The 19,172-nt window shown below is 41.3% G+C and overlaps 1 protein-coding gene and 1 non-coding gene across 2 annotated transcripts in view; both read left to right on the forward strand.

Moving 5' to 3' along the window:
- BEND7 (BEN domain containing 7) overlaps nucleotides 1–19,172 on the forward strand; it is a 159,918-nt gene that overhangs the window by 29,061 nt on the left and 111,685 nt on the right. The window contains exons 5-6 of the mRNA XM_007460904.1: nucleotides 3,205–3,455; nucleotides 13,972–14,197. Coding sequence (XP_007460966.1) covers nucleotides 3,205–3,455; nucleotides 13,972–14,197 — 477 coding nt within the window. The remainder of the gene's footprint in view (nucleotides 1–3,204; nucleotides 3,456–13,971; nucleotides 14,198–19,172) is intronic.
- On the forward strand, nucleotides 14,934–15,006 carry TRNAG-CCC (transfer RNA glycine (anticodon CCC)). The gene has a single exon. It is a non-coding gene; the product is annotated as a tRNA-Gly (tRNA).

The raw sequence follows: 19,172 nt of genomic DNA on the forward strand, positions 1-19,172 counted from the left end.
CCCTGTTGGAAGTTGAACAGAAGAGCAGTGAACTTGCAGTTTGGGGTCAGAGTCCCAGTTTCTCCCGTCCTAGCTTGTTTAACTTCTCTGAACCTCAGATTTCTCATCTGTAACTGGAGTATTAATATCTAACTCACAGGGTTGTTGTGAAAATGGAATGAGGTAGTAAATGGAAATGAACTCTGTAAAGCATGATCCGAGCCTCAGCTATTTCGTTAGCGTTGTTATGAAGACCTGGGGCATTTCACAGAGGTCTAGAAGTCTAGGTCCTTGTTATAGTGGATGTGTTTTCTAGTCTCCACAATTAGGGGAGAAAAGAAAAGGACATTTTTGTGACAGGTACAGAAAGTAACAAATCATTTTATTAAGCTCTCCCCCTCATCAGGGAAAGCTGCTCCTTGAGCAGGAAAAGAGCACCGTCTTTTATGACTATCATCCCTAACCCCCTTTTCTCTGTAAAGATATTCAGAAAGGTCACTGTTCAGAAATCGTACTTGGTGCCGTTTAGTGAATTCTAGTAAAATTTTAATATTCACTGATGTGGTTTGATGTAAAAAGCTTCATACTAAAACATATCAGTCACCCAAGATCACGTGAAAGTAAAATGGGCAAAAGGCTTTCTGAGAAGCGACATCTAGTTTTATGTGCTGGATTTGGTCTTATCCCAAGGGAAAAAAAAATCCGCATTTTGGTCAGGCCAGTAAGCATTTAACTCACCTTGTTCCACCAGGATAATCTGTGTTCTTATTAACCTGGTAAAGGCTAACATCTGCTAAATGAGGAGCTCAGAAAGAAAGGTTACTTCATCCGGTACAGATTCTTTCCTCAGTGGAAGAATTTGTTAGCACTTAAGAAAATGTGCATATGAAATTGTAATGATTTATTTTGTTACTTAAGCTCCTTCCTTCCTGAAATGGCAAACTACAAATTGCAACCCTTTAAATCCTTAACTGAAGCCTTTTTAGGATCTATTAAGTCAATGCCGCTATGTCACCCTGGTTTCTTTTCCGAACCTCTGCAGATTAGGGTGGTAAGCGACTCCAAAAGCTGTAGGAGAACCCAAAGGATAAACTGAATAAACTACTCTCCTTTTCTTAAACTTAAGAATTTGTGTTGAGTGCATAGATTTACTTAAGGTTTATTGCCTATAAAACGTAGATTTAAATTCTATGTAGAAAGTTTCACCTTTACTTCAGGGAGAAAGCCAGGATTAAGATCAAGCGATAAGATCTGGATACAAAAGACTACGGCTGCTCTGTCCAGACTTGCGGAAGGAGAAAAACTTAGACAGTACTTGTGTTCTTTAAACTTAAGTCATTTTGTGAGGCTGGAGTCCTAGACCGTAGATAATTCTTAGGTTGTCCATCTGACTTTCGGGAAAAATTTGGCCACCTCGGGTGAAAATTTGGACCAAACAGAGAAAAGTTCCTGTCCGGCTTACATAGTAGGATCACTTGAGGAGCTTTAAAAAAAGCCTGATGCCCAGGCATCACCCCTGGAAATTCCAATTCAAATTAATCAGGGGTGAGGCTGAGGCACTGGCTTTTTTTTTTTTTAAGCTCCAGGGTGATTCTAACGTGTAGCTGAGGTCGAGAACCGGTGAGCTAGACTAATTACTGCATGGGCGGTCAAAAAACTTCTCTGCTCATTTTGCAGTGCAAGTAGTTTGTTTCTAATACTTATTTATAAATTTCTGTCCAGCCTAGAGATGCAGATATCAAGTTCAGAGTACAAATATTCTTTATTTACTACCTGGTAGGAAATGATCCATATGATGTGCATGTAAAGATCTTTAGATTTTCATTTGGCTTATTTTTAGAAGTGTACTTCTGTTTAAAAAAAAAAAAAAAAAAAGCAGCTATGTCCTGTGGTTGTATTTATCAAACCGTATTAACACATGAAGACTTAAGTAATAATGCCATATTTTCCTACTAAACTTTGCATCAGAGTATTTTTATTTATTTATTTATTTATTTATTTATTTATTTATTTATGTATGTATTTGGCTGTTTTGGGTCTTCGTTGCTGTGCGCGAGCTTTCTCTAGTTGCGGTGAGCGGGGGCTACTCTTCGTTGCGGTGCATGTGCTTCTCATTGCGGTGGCTTCTCTTGTTGCGGAGCACAGGCTCTAGGCGTGCGGGCTTCAGTAGTTGCGGCACGCAGGCCCTGAAGCTCGAGGGCTTTAGTAGTTGCAGCACTTGGGCTTCAGTAGTTGTGGCTCACGGGCTCTAGAGCGCAGGCTCAGTAGTTGTAGCGCACGGGCTTAGTTGCTCCGTGGCATGGGGGATCTTCCCAGACCAGGGCTCGAACCTGTGTCCCCTGCATTGGCAGGCGGATTCCTAACCGCTGTGCCACCAGGGAAGCCCCCAGAGTATTTTTAACTGGTTAATAAACGTTACTTCTCGAAGGGCACCTATGAGAACTGTAATTAGCATCCTTGGTCCCCTTAAGTACACAGGCAGCATCGGCACCCAGTTCTTGATGGGTGCTTTTCGTCTTTGGAACTCAAACTGTTTCTGGGTCTTACTGATTTGCTCTCCTTGTACAGAATTATAGCCTTCCTCTTTTTCAGCCACATGAAACTGAGGCAGAGAGAAGCAGCCTGGTCGGAACCCAGGAGAGTAGTGTGTGGAGATAGTTGATGTGTGGAACAACATTGGTTTGTGAGACCGGAGTAACTGGACCTGAAATTGACCGGCAGGCCTGGCCCACATGCTTACTGGTCATTCCTGAATGACGCTTTTGATCAGCTTTGCCCCAGTGACCGTCCTTGCTCAGCCTTTGTCGGTTTTGGCACCTGTAGGTTGCTGGCTACTGATCAGTTTAACCTCAAGTGACAACTGGAATATTCCTGAGACTGGCTTGCCAGAAAGCATGAACATACACACCGCAATTTAATTTCCGGAGTTCTCAGTTATACAAGAGTGTCATGGGATGCGTAAAGTCATGCTTCAGTGTTTTTTCAGAGCTCATCATCCTTTCCTCCTGTTGATTACCCACCAGCATTTGGAGCAGAGTATTCTCTTGGGTTTTTCTGCCTGTAGACCTTTAAGGCTGCATTTGGTTATCTTCAGGTCCAGCGTGAGGTTGATTTCAGTGTGCTTCGTCCTTGAGTAAACCCACTTCAGCCTCAGTTTATGAAGCAAGTACATACTCCTGAGTTAGAGACAAGTGCCTGTACCATATTTTTGTTTGTCGTTCACAGTTGGAACCCAGAACAGACAGCAGCCCCCAATTTCCCTTATCTGCTCCCAGCGAACTGCCATCTCACGCAAGAGAAATAAAAAGAAAAAAGTGCCCCTGAAGGCTGTGGAACCTCTCACTGTGAAACAGAAGCCCAGCGTGTTAGAAGCCGAGAAGGCGGCAGCGGCGGCCCCCGAGAATCCCAGTCTCCCCTCCCCCGGGGAGAACCACATCCTAGGGTTCGGCATCGTACTCGAATCACCAGCGTCTGATGTAAGTTGATGTTTTCTGGCTGCTGACGCTAATGTGTAGCTTGGCCCTTAACTAGTTCTGTCCAAGAAAACCAGGGAAACTTGCAGAATACACGTGGGAAAGAGGAAAGGAAAACTCTTAATAATTTCCTTGCCCAGGATTTTCTCTTCTGAAAATCTTAGGCCTTATTTCCTTAAACATGTTTGCATTCTCTCCGAAGGAAGGAAGATGATGAGGTTCTGCTCACTAATTGCGTTAACACTTTTAATTTTGAAGCAGCCGTTTTCAATTTCCTCAGCCTAGTGAGCTAAAAGAACATAATTGAATCCTTTGTAGATGGGCATAAATGAACAGAACCCTACAGATAAGGTCACACCTTTCTAGAAACACAAACCAATAATAAAAAAGAGAGCAGTGGTGTTACTTCTGTTTTATAGATGCAAGCCACACTGCTAATTAAGTTGCAGTGCCGTGCCACTGAGTCTGTGTAATGATAGGTTAACAGTCTGCAAAGGTTTTTCTATTTAAATATCATCGCTAGAAGGTCGTCGCGGTCCAAGATGCTGAATGACATCTAAGACATTCGTCTGACTTACCATTTTATAGCCACACGGCCATAAACGAACTTCTTTAGTCATGTGCTCTATCGGCCACGGCGTACTCTCCTTGCAGTACCTTGATCTGAGTACACTGATGCCTGAACCCCAACTCGTTGGGAGAGTTCCTAAAACAAACAAGGATGGGTGAGCTATTATTACCAGACGGCATAGGATGAGAATCCCGCTGAGAACTCCCACAGGCCTATATAGGATGAGAGTTTGGCCCTACCTCTTCAACTTTAAATAAGAAAGAAATTGGTATTTTAAATCAGTTGTTCCTTTCAAGTTGCAGAAAGACGGTCTGCTAGCACGGGTCTTTAAAAAAGGGAGGCAACGAAAAGAATCATCTCGTGACTTGGTTAGACTAGAAAATCATTTGACCTTTTATCCAGTCCTCGGCGTGAGGGGTTCCTGTTTATTTGTTTCTTTACCCACGAACACACACACAATTGTTAAGAAGTTCTTCTAGACTAAAAACTTAGTTTTAAAAAATCATTAATGACGACAGCATTCTACCCTGGACCAGCTGGGCTCATTTGATCCTACCCCATTGTTACTGCAGCTGAGGCCCTGGTTTCAAAGCCCACGTGGATCACACATTTGGAAGCAGAGGTAAATGATTCCACAACACAAAGTACATTCAGTCTGAAGCAGTTTTCATAATACTTTAACATTTTGCTTGACTGTTTTAGGCCTGCTTTTCTGTGATAGGCATTAATGTATCAGGAGCAGTCATTTGAGTTGTGAAAATCATCTCCTGCATGAGTCGATCTAATGCTAATAACTGAACTTGCTCCTTTTTAAAAAATTTTTAAGGTCTAAATGTACTTTAGAGATAAATTGAGAAAGGTCTGTTAAAGGCTTTATGTACATTAGTGAAATAGAATAGAATTTTTCTTATCTTTACCCATATCAGTATTGTAATTTAAATACCAGAAAAATAATTTGCTTTTTATTCATGATGATTTTTGCTAACAAGAGGTATTAAATTTAATAAAGCACATCCAGAATTGTCCATGTAAACTCAGTTAGGTGCTGACTGTCTTTGACTGGAGAGTAACATGCTTCTAAAGAAAAGCAAAAGCATACATAGATATTATCTTTACGTCATCCAACTGATAATGCCCCTTGATTCATCTATTCCACGGAAATTGTCACTGCACCTAGAGGGCCACGCGGTGAGTCCCATCATCAGAAACTGTGTCCCCGGTTAGTCTTGCTGGCATGAATGAGGCTGGCCCTTTAGGTGATGAGACCATCAGTGCTAAGGCATCTAAATTTAGGTGCCCTTCTAGTCTTCTATTATTTCTTAGCCGTGAGCCTTTTAAACTTTGGTGGAAGTCCAGAGGAGAAAACAGAAAATAGATCATAATCCTGTAGGAATTATTCTAAAAAATCAGTTGGAGAAAAGGTAATATAACTGGATTATATATAAGAAGATGGGCATTGTGTATCTGAAGGTGGGCTCTGAAAAGTACCCAGTGTTGGGACGATTAAGTCCAAAGTTATAGGACTGGGCGTGTGGTCCATTGTAGTTAGAGCAGCTGTGTGGCCTGCACTGATAGCAGATAATGATATAAACATGGGATCGAGTCAGACGGTGAAAGCCCTGATGTGTCCTGCCGAGGCCCTTGGGCCTTTTTTATCTTGTGGGCACTAGGGAGCCACTGCAGATTTCAAGCAGAGGAATAAGCATACCTGTGTTTAGAATGGAATCTGGAACAGCACTGTGGATGATTGATAAATATAGAAAAGAGACTAGAGGCAAAGAGAGCAGGAGGAAGATAATTCCAGGCAGCCAGGCAAGAGACGGGGAGGGTCTGTACGTGAGCAGTGAGCCTGCAGGGACAGAGAAATGAGAGGCCCCCGGGGGTACCCACACAGAGGACTTGGTGAGTCAGGAGAAGTAAGCCCCACATTTCTATCCCGGAAAACGAGGTTGGTTACTAGATGCTACTGATTTCCTTAACTGAGACAGGGAGGACGGAGCAGAAGCGGGCCTTCAGTGCAGGATGGGAAGTAAAAAGAAGCTGAGTGTCCTAAAAAGGTCATTAGACGTTTGGAGCACAGGAGAAAGATTAGAGCGGGAAGCAATGAAAAAAGGACACATAAAACCTGTGCTTTATTGTTTTTTAAATGTAAAAAAAAAAAAAAATTACTGTAAATTGTTTAAAGTTCACAATGCATTATCTTTTTTTATGCTGTGACTTTTAGAGTCACCCAAATACAAATTTGTGTATCTAGGCACAGGCACGAACATGAGGGGCTGTAGATCACTGCAGGTGGACCGCCGACCCTCTGACCCGACGGGTATCCCTGCTCAGTGCAGAGAAACAGGGAGCCCTAATCAAAACCAGCTACAGTCCAGCACCTCGGAGTGCTGTCAGCACTAAATGACCTAGAGCACATGGGGAAATCCTCCTGCGGTGCCTGGCACATAAAAGGTACTCAGTAGATGGCCAAACATCTCCATTTGTGTTAAGCACAATATACAAAATCACCTTTTAAAACTTTGGGTGTAGGACTTGGCGTTAATCAGAACCCTCTCCTCAATTTAACTCCTATTTTCTTGTTCTTTCCCTGTTATTCCTCACTGTGCACACATCCCCCCGCCCAAAGCACCAATATGGTTTCAACAATTATAGAACCTGCTATACCAGTTTGTAATTATTTGCGTGATTTCCTCTCCTTCCCCCTTGGCTTCTCAAGGGCAGGGAATAAATTTAAAAAATAATAATAATAGCATTAATAGTAGTAGTAACAGTAGCGTTTGTGTGCTGTCCTCTGCCAAATAATTTTTCAAATTTCATCCTTACTCTTTGAGGTATTAGTATTATCCTCAATTTATAGATGAGGAGACGGTGGCATAAAGGGCTTAAGTAGCCTGCTCAAGCCCGCAAAGCCAGAAAGGTGGAGCTGGTTCCCAGACCAGGGCTGAGTGTGCCCTTACCCACTGAGTGCCAGACTTGGGCCCCTGCTCTAGCTGTGTTCTTGAACGTGACCACGGCTCACTAACTGTTCATGAGACGATCGTGACACAAGGGAGACCTGGAAGGTTAGACTATGGCTGTGTGTGCTGTGTACTTGGAAGTCTCTGGGGGAGACCTTCATGGTAAAGAGTATAGCCTCTGAGGTCAGGATGCCCGGGCTAGAAGCCCAGCTGTGTGACCCCGAGCAAGTGCACCCACCCTCACCTCCCTCAGTTTTCTCTCCATAAAATGGGAAAGATGACAGTGCTAACCTCAGAGACGGGGCTGGCTGGAAGAGTTAAATGAAGACATCTATGTAAAGCACTTAATATAGTACCTGGTATGTTTTAAGCACTCAGTAAATACTGGGTCTTTTTTAAACCTTAGCAGTCCTAGCTAAGTACCTTTATAGGGATAAATATACATGTTTGTTAAGTAAACTTATGTGTACATATACATGAACAAATACATGTGAGCTAATAGTGTTTTTAAAAAGAGAGTGGCCAGAAATCCTGTCCCTCTTTGGGGGCAGGATTACTTGACCCATTTTAAGTTAGCACATTAAATAAAATTGAAACCTGAACTACACAGAAGCAAAAGCAGAAACCCCAAACCAAATTTCAGATTTAAATACAATGTTTAATTCTTTCTTTAGGAGTTCCCCACCCAGTACTCTACCAGTACTCAGACAAGACCGTTGTGAATTTTTTTGCAGTCACTGTTTTTCCCTACCTAGTTGGATTTATTGGTTTTTCAGGGCAGATTTACGTGGCTTAGGTTTATTTCCTTGTTGTTGCTCCTTGTTTGGCTTGTTCTTTGGCCACGGTGAAACACTAACATCAGTTTTTTGAAATATTTCAAAATGTTTTTAAAAAACATAGGAAGTGTTTTTCTATTTGTTGTCGTTACTATGAATATTTTCCAGTAATCCTAGGCAACACAGAAGTTATCAGAAGATACAGCTGTGGATATCCATCAACTTAAGATAATTTTGTTAATGTTTATGTCATTCTTAAAATAAATAATTTAAAACGCGTTGGCGCTTTCAACATAAATAGCTCCTGAATTCAGAATCTGTTTTCTTAATTTCTTCTTAGCCCAATAAATAAAGTAATCCACTGGGAACTGGTAAAGCAAATCAATCAAGCAAGTGATTTTTTAATTTATTCATCGACACACTGAAATTAAGGCAGTAATATGCTTGAGAGTTTAAGTTCTAGTGCAGACTGCCTGGGTTCACATCCTTGCTTCACCACTTATTAGCTGGATAACCTTCAACAAGTTACCTAATCTTTCTAAACCTTAGCTTTTGCATCTGCAGACTGGGGATCACAAAAGTGGCCGCTTCATAGGATGATGAGAATTAAATTAGAAAACCCATGTAATGCGCGTTAGCCTAGGGCTTGGACTATATAGTAAGTAGCGAAGACATGCTAATCGTAGCGCCATTTTCCAGGGCTACTGAAATGAAGGAGGCCTCGCCCTCCAAGTATATACCATATGAGGAAAGCACATAAACCCTCATCACAGGGTAGTAGGACGTAAGGCTAGCAGGCTGTCAAAGTGGAGCCGGCCTCTGCCCAGAAGGTGAAGGACTGGCTCTCAGTGGTGGACATCTTCTCCGAGGAGCAGTTTCACTGGAGTTGTGATGCAAGAAGCTAGACTGCAGTGGTTGAAGTCTTATGTGTTAAACATTCTGGCTCAAATAGCTTGAGCATAAATGAAGCCCAAGTCCTCGGTCATTAATTTACCACCTGAGAAAGCATCCCTGAATGACTTGACAGTGTCTCATTATGCAAGTGCATGGAGGCGTGTTCAAGGAGCCAAACTGTATTGTCTTTTTAAAAATTAATTAATTAATTAATTTTTATTTATTTATTTTTTTTGGCCATGCCACGAGGCTTGCGGGATCTTAGTTCCCTGACCAGGGATCAAACCCAGGGCCCCGGCAGTGAAAGCACCGAGTCCTAACCATGGACCGCGAGGGAATTCCCCCCTGTGAAATTCTTAGTTCTACCAAAATTTTGTCGAATAAAAATCCATAGTTGACTTAATAATCCAGAATTGACTCTTTAATGACTTCCTGTAATTATCATCCTATTCAACGTCCAGTATGTGCTAGTCTAGAGATTACGCCTACTTTTGGATAGAACTCTTGCCTGAGCATTTTTTACTTGCCTTTTTACACAATGGGTCCACCCACCATGGGGCCTCTGCCCCCTTGATGCAGTGGTTCTCGGTTCTGCCACGTCCCCAGGCCACGCTGTTTTGAGCTGTGCCAGCTGGACCAACGAGAGCAGGCCCGCCTTCCAATCCAGTGGGTTCTTGGGGCCGCCCAGCTTATTGGCCATGATCTTGGAGTGGCATTTAATAAACAGTAATGGTAATACTTGCTAAATCTACCCGGAGCAGACCTGAGTTATAGGGAACAATTTCAGTTTTTCTCAAACAGAAGCAGATTGCGTTTGCGAGCAAAATACAATCAATTATGAAGGGGTTTTGTGTGTTTTTCTTTATTTCATAAACTAAAGCTCATTTTTGTAGTACATCTAGTACACTTGCTAAATAAATACTAAGTGAGAGAAAAGGATCATTGTATATGATAATATTATGAACAGAAAGGTTGAATTTATAGCTTTTAAACATTCTTAAAAATTTTGTCATATGTTTTCAGTCCAAATCCTGCCTTTTCATCCATAGTTTTCTTGTAGGTTTCAGTCTTGAGCCAGTCTGAAGCTTGACTAGGTAGCAAGTCAAGTGTAAGAACTATTGTGTATAATTCACCAGTTTGCAATGAAAAATCTGGGGCTAATGACCAATATGAACATTCACGCACTTCCTTTTACTCTTTTAACCAATGACCACATGTAGCTTTTTACATGTCTTACTGTAATTTGCTACTGACGATACCTTACATAAAATAGCCAGTATCAGAAATATTCCCTGTGTGATTAATTTGTTATGATTTTTCCTTAAAATAGTTTTACATTTTTTCTTTAGATTATATAGAGGAGTCACATTATATGTTCAGAGAGACTTAGGGGAAAATCTCTTAGTCTACCAGGTGCTATGGGATCCCCCCCCGAGCCAAACTAGATCTTGACCCAAACTATTTCTAAGCAAAGGGAGACCACAGTTGAAATGCAGAGAGAAGCAAGATGGTTAGTGTGTCCACAGGCCTGGGTCCAAGGACATTTTCAAGAGTCCTCATGACTACATGCAGTTTTTGCCTCCCAAACTTCACTGGGTGTAAGATGTTAACACCACTGGATAGGAAAATTCAACATTTGATGCATAACTGTGCTAAGTGGCTGAGGTACTGAAACTCGGCGAGACATACATGGAAATCCAAATTTATAGTGGGAATTCAGACCCTTAACTCTTGAAATGGTGACTCCAAGTGTCATAAATCCTGCCCCATACTTTGCATGTCATCATTTAAAGATCATATTACTTCAGTAATCAACAGAATCTGTAAATTAGTGTATTAGCTGTCTGTCCTCACTCGAGTATCGAATAGTAATTCTGTCAAAGGAAGTTTAGCTTTTAAAATGATACTCATTTGGAATCGTGGTGGTTTCTATCATAGCCATCGTCAGTAAGCAGAGAGATCTCGCTTCGACTAGACAGTAAATAAAAAGAAGAGATTCAAGCATACAATTAAAGGGTTTTAACCTGTTTTTAAATATAAGTGCAAAGTTGTGGATCATTACACGGCTGTAATCCACCTGCCATTATATTTCTAAAGTGGGAGAAATAAAAAGGTTTCAGAGTAAAAATTTGAGATGAATCAACCTTGTATCTTTTCTTCATGTCTCAGGACGTAAAGCTCCCCTCTTTTTTTTTTTTTTTTTTTTTTTAAAGGAATTGGTTCCTTGCGTTGTGGCCCCTTAGTGCTCGTCGACAACCAGCTAAGAAACTTGCATGAAAGAAAGCGTGCGAGGAGCAGGGAGGGGCAGAGACCAGTCACCTTGGCCTCTGCTGCTGGTCTCCACCTAATAAAACTGACTCCTTTGTAAGGGACGCATAGCTGGGCCAGTTCACGTTCCTTGATCTGGAAGGAGCGCTCCAAAATAACAACAACCGTCTGGCAGTAGAAAGTAGAACATGAAGCATCGACAGCTTCTGCATCGGGAGAGCATCTCAGAAATCAAAATGCTACTCTGACCCCATAGGCAGTCTCTCGGCTCCACAGAGACCTCCAGAGACTTAGTTTTAGGGGTTGCAGCAGATGCCAGAAACAGCAACTGCATCTCTCACCTAAATCCTACCTCCAGGGCCCTGATAAAATGCTATCCTGGCCCCCTAACCAAAACCCCTTCCCCTCTCACCAGCCAAATGCTGCCTAATGGTCTGTACCCCTCTTGTAGCACACTTATCGTTCTCCACTTTGTATGCTGGGGGTTTGTGAACGTGTCTCGTCTAGTTAGCCCGACCTTAAACTCCTTCCACACGGAGGATGCTGAGTAAATATCGATTGATTGAGCCAGGGCAGTGTTCTCTAGGCAGCCTGCTCCCTGAGCTAGCGTGGGCCCTGCGGGGAGAAGACTGGCGTGCCGGACCCGGGCAGGGCAGACTCCACACATGCTTCCTTTATGTGGGGCTAAAAGACCTCGAAATCAATACTAGTCATTTTGAATGAATTCCTACATAGTGTTTTGTTGATTCTGAGAAAAATCTATCAGGCGCTAGTTGGGTGTTTGGCACTCTGAACGCAAAAGACAGTACACGTTCTGATGAGAAACACAAGCTCCCGACTAAATAAATGCAGTGTGAAAAGTGCCAGAAACATAGTTCGTAGAAAATACTCTGCATATGTGAAGAAAGAAGTGGCTAGTTCTGTCTGCCTGGTGGCTAGTTTAGGTCAGAGTCTCTCCAACCGGGTCCAAGTCCTACAAGATGGCTGAATTTTAAACACCTGCTTGGGGGTACCAGAATCCAGCAGAGATACCTGAACGAGAGAGGACGGTATGGTATCTTTCCCTTTTCTCTCTTGCAAATTTAAGGGCTACTGTACCCCCCAGCCCGGGTCCTCAAATAGCTGTGAGTTGCTGTTTCTATAAAGTAGACTGCGGTCCTTTTTTGTTGTTGTTGTTAATGGCATCCAAATGATACAGGAGTGCTTAGCAAAAATCTGTGGTCAGTTCATATGGCATAAAAGGACTAAAGTCAGCCATAGGATGTGCAGAATCAAATTCTGATTATAAATGAAACTTCATCTTCGATTTTGATGGTAGAATTCTCTCAATCCTAACATTGCTACATCGAATCATTCAGCCAACGTGCATTGAGTGCCGAGTGTACCGCTTCTGTCCCAGGAGTTGGGGGCACAGAAGGTCAGCCTCTGCAGACCTTCACCAGCACTGAGGTGCGAAAGTCAGGAAACCATCTGGCAGCACTGTGTTCATGGTGATATTTACCAAGCATTCAGAGACCAAAAGCCAAATGGCAAAGTAGAGCGGAGAAGTGAGATGACTTTCTGGAAAATCCAGTTGAGAATTCCCTTGGGGAGCAACAGGGCCCCAAGTCGTCCCCACGTCATCTGATTCATTTAAGCCCTTCTCTGAGCCCTTTACTCTGACCGCAGGACAAACAAAAATAATTCCTACTCTCCAGGAGAAAAACTTGTCCCAAATCCTCACATTTCTAATATGACTTAGAAAATCTAAAGTAGTATCAGCTTTGCAAAGTTTTAAATATGGTATCTAAGAAAAAGCTTTTATGGTACATCGTAAGTGAAGTTTCCTTCTGACTTTTTTTCTAAAGAAAGTTTACCAACTGCACCTCTTCACCTTAAAGTTATTATTTTAAAGTCGTCGTGTGATAATCAACAGTAAATGACTTAGTAGTTTAGATAATGACTGACGAACTTTTATCTATTTAACAAGAATTTATTGAGTGCCTACAATGTGCCAGGCCCTAGAGATAACAAAGACTGAGTTCCAGGCAAGAGGAAGGGCCGTGATCTAATCAATAATTATAATACGGTATAGTAAACACAGTCATATAAGTATGTCAAATAAATAGCAGTGACAAAGCATGCATAGCTGCCTCCTCGGGAAAGAAACAGTTAGGAAAGGCTTTGAAAAGGAAATGGTGTGAGCTGGGTTGAGAGATGGGAAGGTGGGTTGTAAACGTCCATGGCATGTACACAGAGAATGTATTATCAGTGTCTGAGCTTATGTGGTAGAGTCCAAGTTGAAAGGGCCCTTATCGGCCTTCTGACCCAGTATCCCAGCCAGGAAATCCCCAGCAGGGAACCGCTGTGACTGGCACACTGGTTTTCCATTGGTGCTCTGGGATAGAGCTTCAGATATTCCTCCCAAAAGCAGGGATCAGGGCACCTGCTCAGCATTTTTGTTTATGTATTAGTTGACCTAAGTTTTCACTGGAGGAAAAAAAAAGTACAGCTCCACAGCTTAAAACCACTGGCCTCGTGCCAAGAGCATGGGACCTAGAGGGTAGCCTCGTGTTCATGTCCTTAGGCCAATGAGGTCAAATTATTTAACGCAGGAGAAAGTGATCTGTAAATAGTAATGCACTGAGTACGTCTAAATTACTTTTAAGTCATTTTTGTTATGATCTCTTTGGGCCTATGTACCCTCCTTTACAAAATGAAGACGTTTCACCCAAAAGTCTCAAGTCCCCTGGGTAGCTCTAGAATTAAATGCTTTGGTAATTATCCAGTTTTCTCTTAACTTTTTTCTAAGGACGAGAATGCTTTTTCAGCGTACTCCTTTCCACTGCTTTTGACAAGACTTAATCTTGGAATTAGAGCATCTCATTTGGTGAATTGTAACTAGTAATTGGTTTTGTAAATCGCAAACACTGGCACACAAAGCTGAGGCTGTGTGCTTTGCAGAGTATATGGCCATTGCAAGAGCTAGTGATGTTTTTCTGTTGCACGTATGCCCAAAGTTGGTTGCTTCAAATCTTGCTTTTAATGACATATTTATGTTCTTTTGGTAGCCAGAAGTGCAACTTGCTGAAGGCTTCGATGTGTTTATGCCTAAATCTCAGCTGGACTCTATACTGTCAAACTACACTCGCTCAGGAAGCCTTCTGTTTAGAAAACTGGTGTGTGCATTTTTTGATGACAAGACTTTGGCTAACTCCTTACCCAATGGGAAGAGGAAAAGAGGACTCAATGACAACCGGAAAGGACTAGACCAAAATATTGTGGGTGCAATAAAAGGTTGGTCTGCATCATTTCATTTTACGGGGTCTTTGTTAAGCTTTGACTTCATTCCATAAAGATGCAGCTTAAAGTGTAGTAAATGAGCCAGAGGCGAATTCAACTTGCCGCTGGCCATCTGCCCACCGGCCTGGCTTTTGGGTGCGAGCTCCCTATCTCTCCGCCCCAAATACCACTAGAATTTGCTATTTCAAGTTGATGTTAATTTGTTAAAATCAGAATTTAAGAGCCAGTCTGATGTGCTGCAGAACTGAAAAGTTGTTCCTTAACTAACTTTGAAAATGAAAGTATTTTTTCCTTTCAGTCATTTCTAACTAAGAACTTCCTCAAAACAGGATTTCTACTTAGATTTTTAGTTGTAAGTAAGAATAAAGCTGTGATGCTCTTTTGAAAAGAAGGTAAAAGAGTTCTCTCCAAAGTTCAGAAGTTGCTTTACTAGGTCACTGCTTCTAAATATACTTTAAATGGAAGTGATCCCACTGTGAAGCCAGACCCTACTCTGCTCCTTCTGGTTTTGTGACATGGAGTTGTGCCAGTTACATGCAAACAAGTCCCTGGGTCTCCCCATTAACACGTGTGAAGATGTGTCTGAATCCCACTGCGTTACGATAGCCACGCAGGCGCACGTATGTGTAGATCCTCATTTACATCCAGGTCCACATCCTAGATATACTGCATATTTTAAATTTAATTTTCCTTCTCATTTATTTCTTACTTTTAAAATGTCCTCGGGACTTCCCTGGTGGTCCAGTTGATAAGACTCTGCGCTCCCAACACAGAGGGCCCAGGTTCGATCCCTGGTCAGGGAACTAGATCCCACATAATGCAACCAAAAAAAAAAAAGATCCTGCGTGCCGCAGCTAAGACCTGGCATACAGCAAAAATAAATAAATAAATAAATATTTTTTTTTTAAAAAAAATAAAATGCCCTTACTTCGGACTCTGATAAACTTAATTTTAGGTAACAAAAGTATTTAGATGTGACTTTCAGAAAGAATGTAAATGAATTTGAAAATATAAATACAACTGCCATGAAAATGAAATTTCAGATCAGGCCTCAGTTACACCAGAATCACTGCTCGGGATGTCTCTCCCCGCCCGGGGTTGCCGTGTTGTCTGGCTGTGGACTGACACACAGAGCGCTGCCCCCCAACCCCTGGTCCCCCCACCGTGCAAAATGAGTAAATGAATTCAATAGCACTTAGAGGGTACTTGGAATCCCACAATTAACTCTGCAAAATAATACGATTTTTAAATGGAGTTAGCAAGTACCAGGCAGCCTTTGTTCACGGCCAGAAGGACATGAGCCTCCATTAACAGAAAACTTCTCATTCTCCAACAGAGTTTTTTCACTTAAAGTGACAGTTGAGTTGTATTAAGTAAGCTACAGAGATATCACAATCTGTGCCATTTCTGAAAAGAATGATTCAGCCTGAAGCGACACTAAAAACAAGATTACAGAATTTGACAACGAGTCAATGATGTAACTAGGACTTGCTGAAGTGAAGACGGGTCCCGTTTGGATTTAATATGTATGTGGCTGGGACGTCTGGAAACACGAAGGGCAAGGCTGCTGATGCTTTTCATGCTGAAGCTTTTAAACATGCTGAAATGTAGCCAGGGATTGTTTTGATTTTCTTTTTTTTCCAGGGCAGTATATTAACAATATGAAAGTGTTTGGAAATTAGGGAATCATAAATGACTGTGTTCCATTTTAGTGACAGAAGAGTTACCCTAATCATAGATGATAAGGAAATATATCATTACAAGTAGACTGATACGGGTTTTATGCTACCAGTTTCAATCTAGACTGGACATCGTACAGTAGTTTGAAAAAGTATATTAGAAACAGAAATAGAAAACATCCCTTAATCATCTTCACAGCCCTCCTCTTTAGCTAGAAATAAAAATGGCAATGAGGGCTCTTCTGCCCCTAATGCATAATAAAGCAGATTATTCAAACCAGAGAACTTACACTTTTCATACTCTTCTTTTATTGTTGAATTAAACCTGGCATTAAAAAAGTCTTTTAGAACAACAAAATAACTTTAAAACAGACAGAAATCCACCCATAAGGCACCAACAACCTAAGGCCACAGATATTGTATCTTCACTTGTTTACTTGCCGTGTTGATTCATAGAAATATTTCAATTTTGACTTTTTTTTCCTTGATTACAAAAATAACACATGCTTGTAAAAAATCCAAACCATAAAAAAGCATAGACAGCTGAAAGGCCTCCATCATCCCACTCTTCAGAGGGTACCGTGTACATTCCTACAATCCTCATTCAAAGTATGAATGTGGCGTCAGGTTTGTCTCTCTTACGAAGACATCCTGTTCACACTGATCAGCCAACGTTCTTACCTGATTTATTCTGACAATTTCTTACCAGCGCCTTGAGAAGGAGCTTTGTCTTCCTATTTTTTATTACCTGTTGCACTTCACTGAGAGCTCTACACACAGTCAGGTTTCCATAAATACACGTTGGGTGAGTGAATGGACATAGGTTTTTATTTTTCATCTTGACTTTGCCCTTAATTTATTGACATAATGGGCCTAGTACTAAACATCCATCCTCAGGTCTTCTCACACCTAATTTGGAAGGACTGATGTCAAAATGCTGCTGTAAATTTCTACCACTTAATAAAGTGCCAATGAAACAAACAAAAAAAAGGAAACCAAAACTGAATATAAATTTGAATACAATTCTCTTAATTCCCTAATATTTTTTTTCTTTTCATGCCGTACTTTGACTCGCTAAAAGTTTATTAACCCACACACTATACTATAAAGCGATTTTTGGAAGTAGCTATTAATTGAAGGTCTTTTTCTTTTCTTTAACAAGAGAAAAACCACACAAAATTTAATACCATGTATACATGGGAGAGACCCAGGAAGTCTGAGCAACTCCTAATTGACGGTCTTATTGAATAATTATACCCAGTTTTTCATGCTATTATTAGAGTTAAAAAAAGAAATTTATTTCCCTAACCAAGTCTTTCGAATCTGAGTAATCTGGCAAAGCGATAAAATTGTTTCTTTCTACATAATAATGGCAAGAAGACTACGCATGTTACTACTGCTGTCTACCACATATTTTGAAAAGATTTGGCAAATACTAAATACTCAGTGTTTCTTCCTCCATCCCTTATGGGACAGTGCACCAATACTGTATTAATCTGAAAAGTTCTACAACCTAGGAATATACATAGACTGGTTGATTTTATGAAACCTTCAGTAAAAACAACAGTGGAGGCTGGATTTTGTTTCAAACAAAGTGCTGAGGTTGGTTAAGACAAGAATGGGAAACAAGATAAGGAAAACCTGTACAATGCTCATGAACAGGAACAGAAATGGACTGAAAAAGCAGAGTTTATCGTGGGACTGTTCACATTTCTCTTCGTAGTTATAATTAATGTTCCCCCTAGTACAGTATCTTGAAGACTATGTATAAGCCTCTTCGTAGAGATCATGCTTTTCTTTTCACAGTCTCATCTGTTTTATGGTAGGTACCACTTACTGGTCATTCACTAAAAATTCATTTATAGGTATGACCCAAGGTGTTGATGAAAGGATCCTTAATTAGAAACTTTCACCTGAGCACTTTGAATTTCACTCTGGGAAGAAGCAACTTAGGATCTTATTAATTGGAGTCTTAGGTTTTGGTGCTAAGGATAGTTTAATATCCTAGATTTAATGTGGAAATGATTCCACAGCCAGGATGCAGGATGGAGGTCAGGACCCAGGTGTACTTGCCTCCCTTTATGCTTTACCTGCCAAAGACCACCTAGTTCTTGGTGTCCTAGGCCCAGGAGACCACACAGGGTGACCTAGTGAGGGTTACCAGATATTGACGTAATCATTGCACCTCTGAATGCTCTTCAGAAAGTGTAGTTGCAGTACAGCCATTTTTAGAACCTGGGTTATGGTTTTTAATTCAGCTTCATAGTGATTAACGGAGAAGGTTTTATTACTATCAAAGTACACTAGGTTTTTGAGACCTCTTGCATTCAAAGGAAATGACGTCTCCCTATCAAGTGCAAGAACCACTCTACCGCCCTTCGTTCACTCCATGTAGCACAAACTGCACTGCCGCTGTGGGGGAGCATCAGTGCTGCTGACCGGCCGGGATGGCCCGCGGGGATCAGAGCATCCCTGGGCGGGAGCCCTCCTTGGGTGGTGGTGCTCCAAACACTCAACTATGTTTCTGACACTTCGTGTGACCTCACCCTTTCATAGGCTCTGCTGAACAGACCACCAAAACCTCTCCTTCTATTCCAGCAACTCTAGAGACACGTAGGGTCTATATTTGCCATTTTGGAACTCCTTTATTTTCCATTTTTATTGTATATCGTCACTCATTTCCTTGCATTTATTCCCAAAAAGTGAATAGCTGTTTTCTCTCTGATCTCAAATAGACTTTAATATGTTTGGGAGTGGAATCTACATCTGATTTCTTATTTATCGATAGTAACTTCTGCGTGTTCTGAGAACTCCCTGTAAGGACAAGGCTGGAACATCAGCTTGGATTCGAATACCCCTACGATGTTGATGATTTTAGTTCCATTTACGGGAGAGGAAACTGAGGCTATGAGAAGTTAAGTAAACTTAGAGGAAACAACTAGTAAGTGGGAGAGCCAAGATTTAACCCCAGGCCTCCCTCACTCCAGAGCCATTACTTCATACCTTCTATGAGGACTATATGAAAAGAAAGGGGTCTCAGCTTTAAATTTCTATCCTAAAATTTAGCACTTTGGATTCTTTATAAATTCCACTGGGAAGGTGGCCATACTAATGATTTTAAATGACCGCTCAGTTGTTGTGTTGTATTCAGAATGAATTTCTAGGTAAAGCTTAGCTGTCCTCCAGTTTATTTACTAGCTTCAAGGGCAGGTCTTTCTTTGAAGACAATGAGAATCAGTCTTGTCACAGTGGAGGGAAAAATAGAAGTGTGATCCCTTCCCTAGGGAAAG

The sequence above is a fragment of the Lipotes vexillifer genome, unplaced genomic scaffold (genome assembly GCF_000442215.2).
Source record: "Lipotes vexillifer unplaced genomic scaffold, Lipotes_vexillifer_v1.1 scaffold534, whole genome shotgun sequence".
Classification (NCBI taxonomy): domain Eukaryota; kingdom Metazoa; phylum Chordata; class Mammalia; order Artiodactyla; family Lipotidae; genus Lipotes; species Lipotes vexillifer.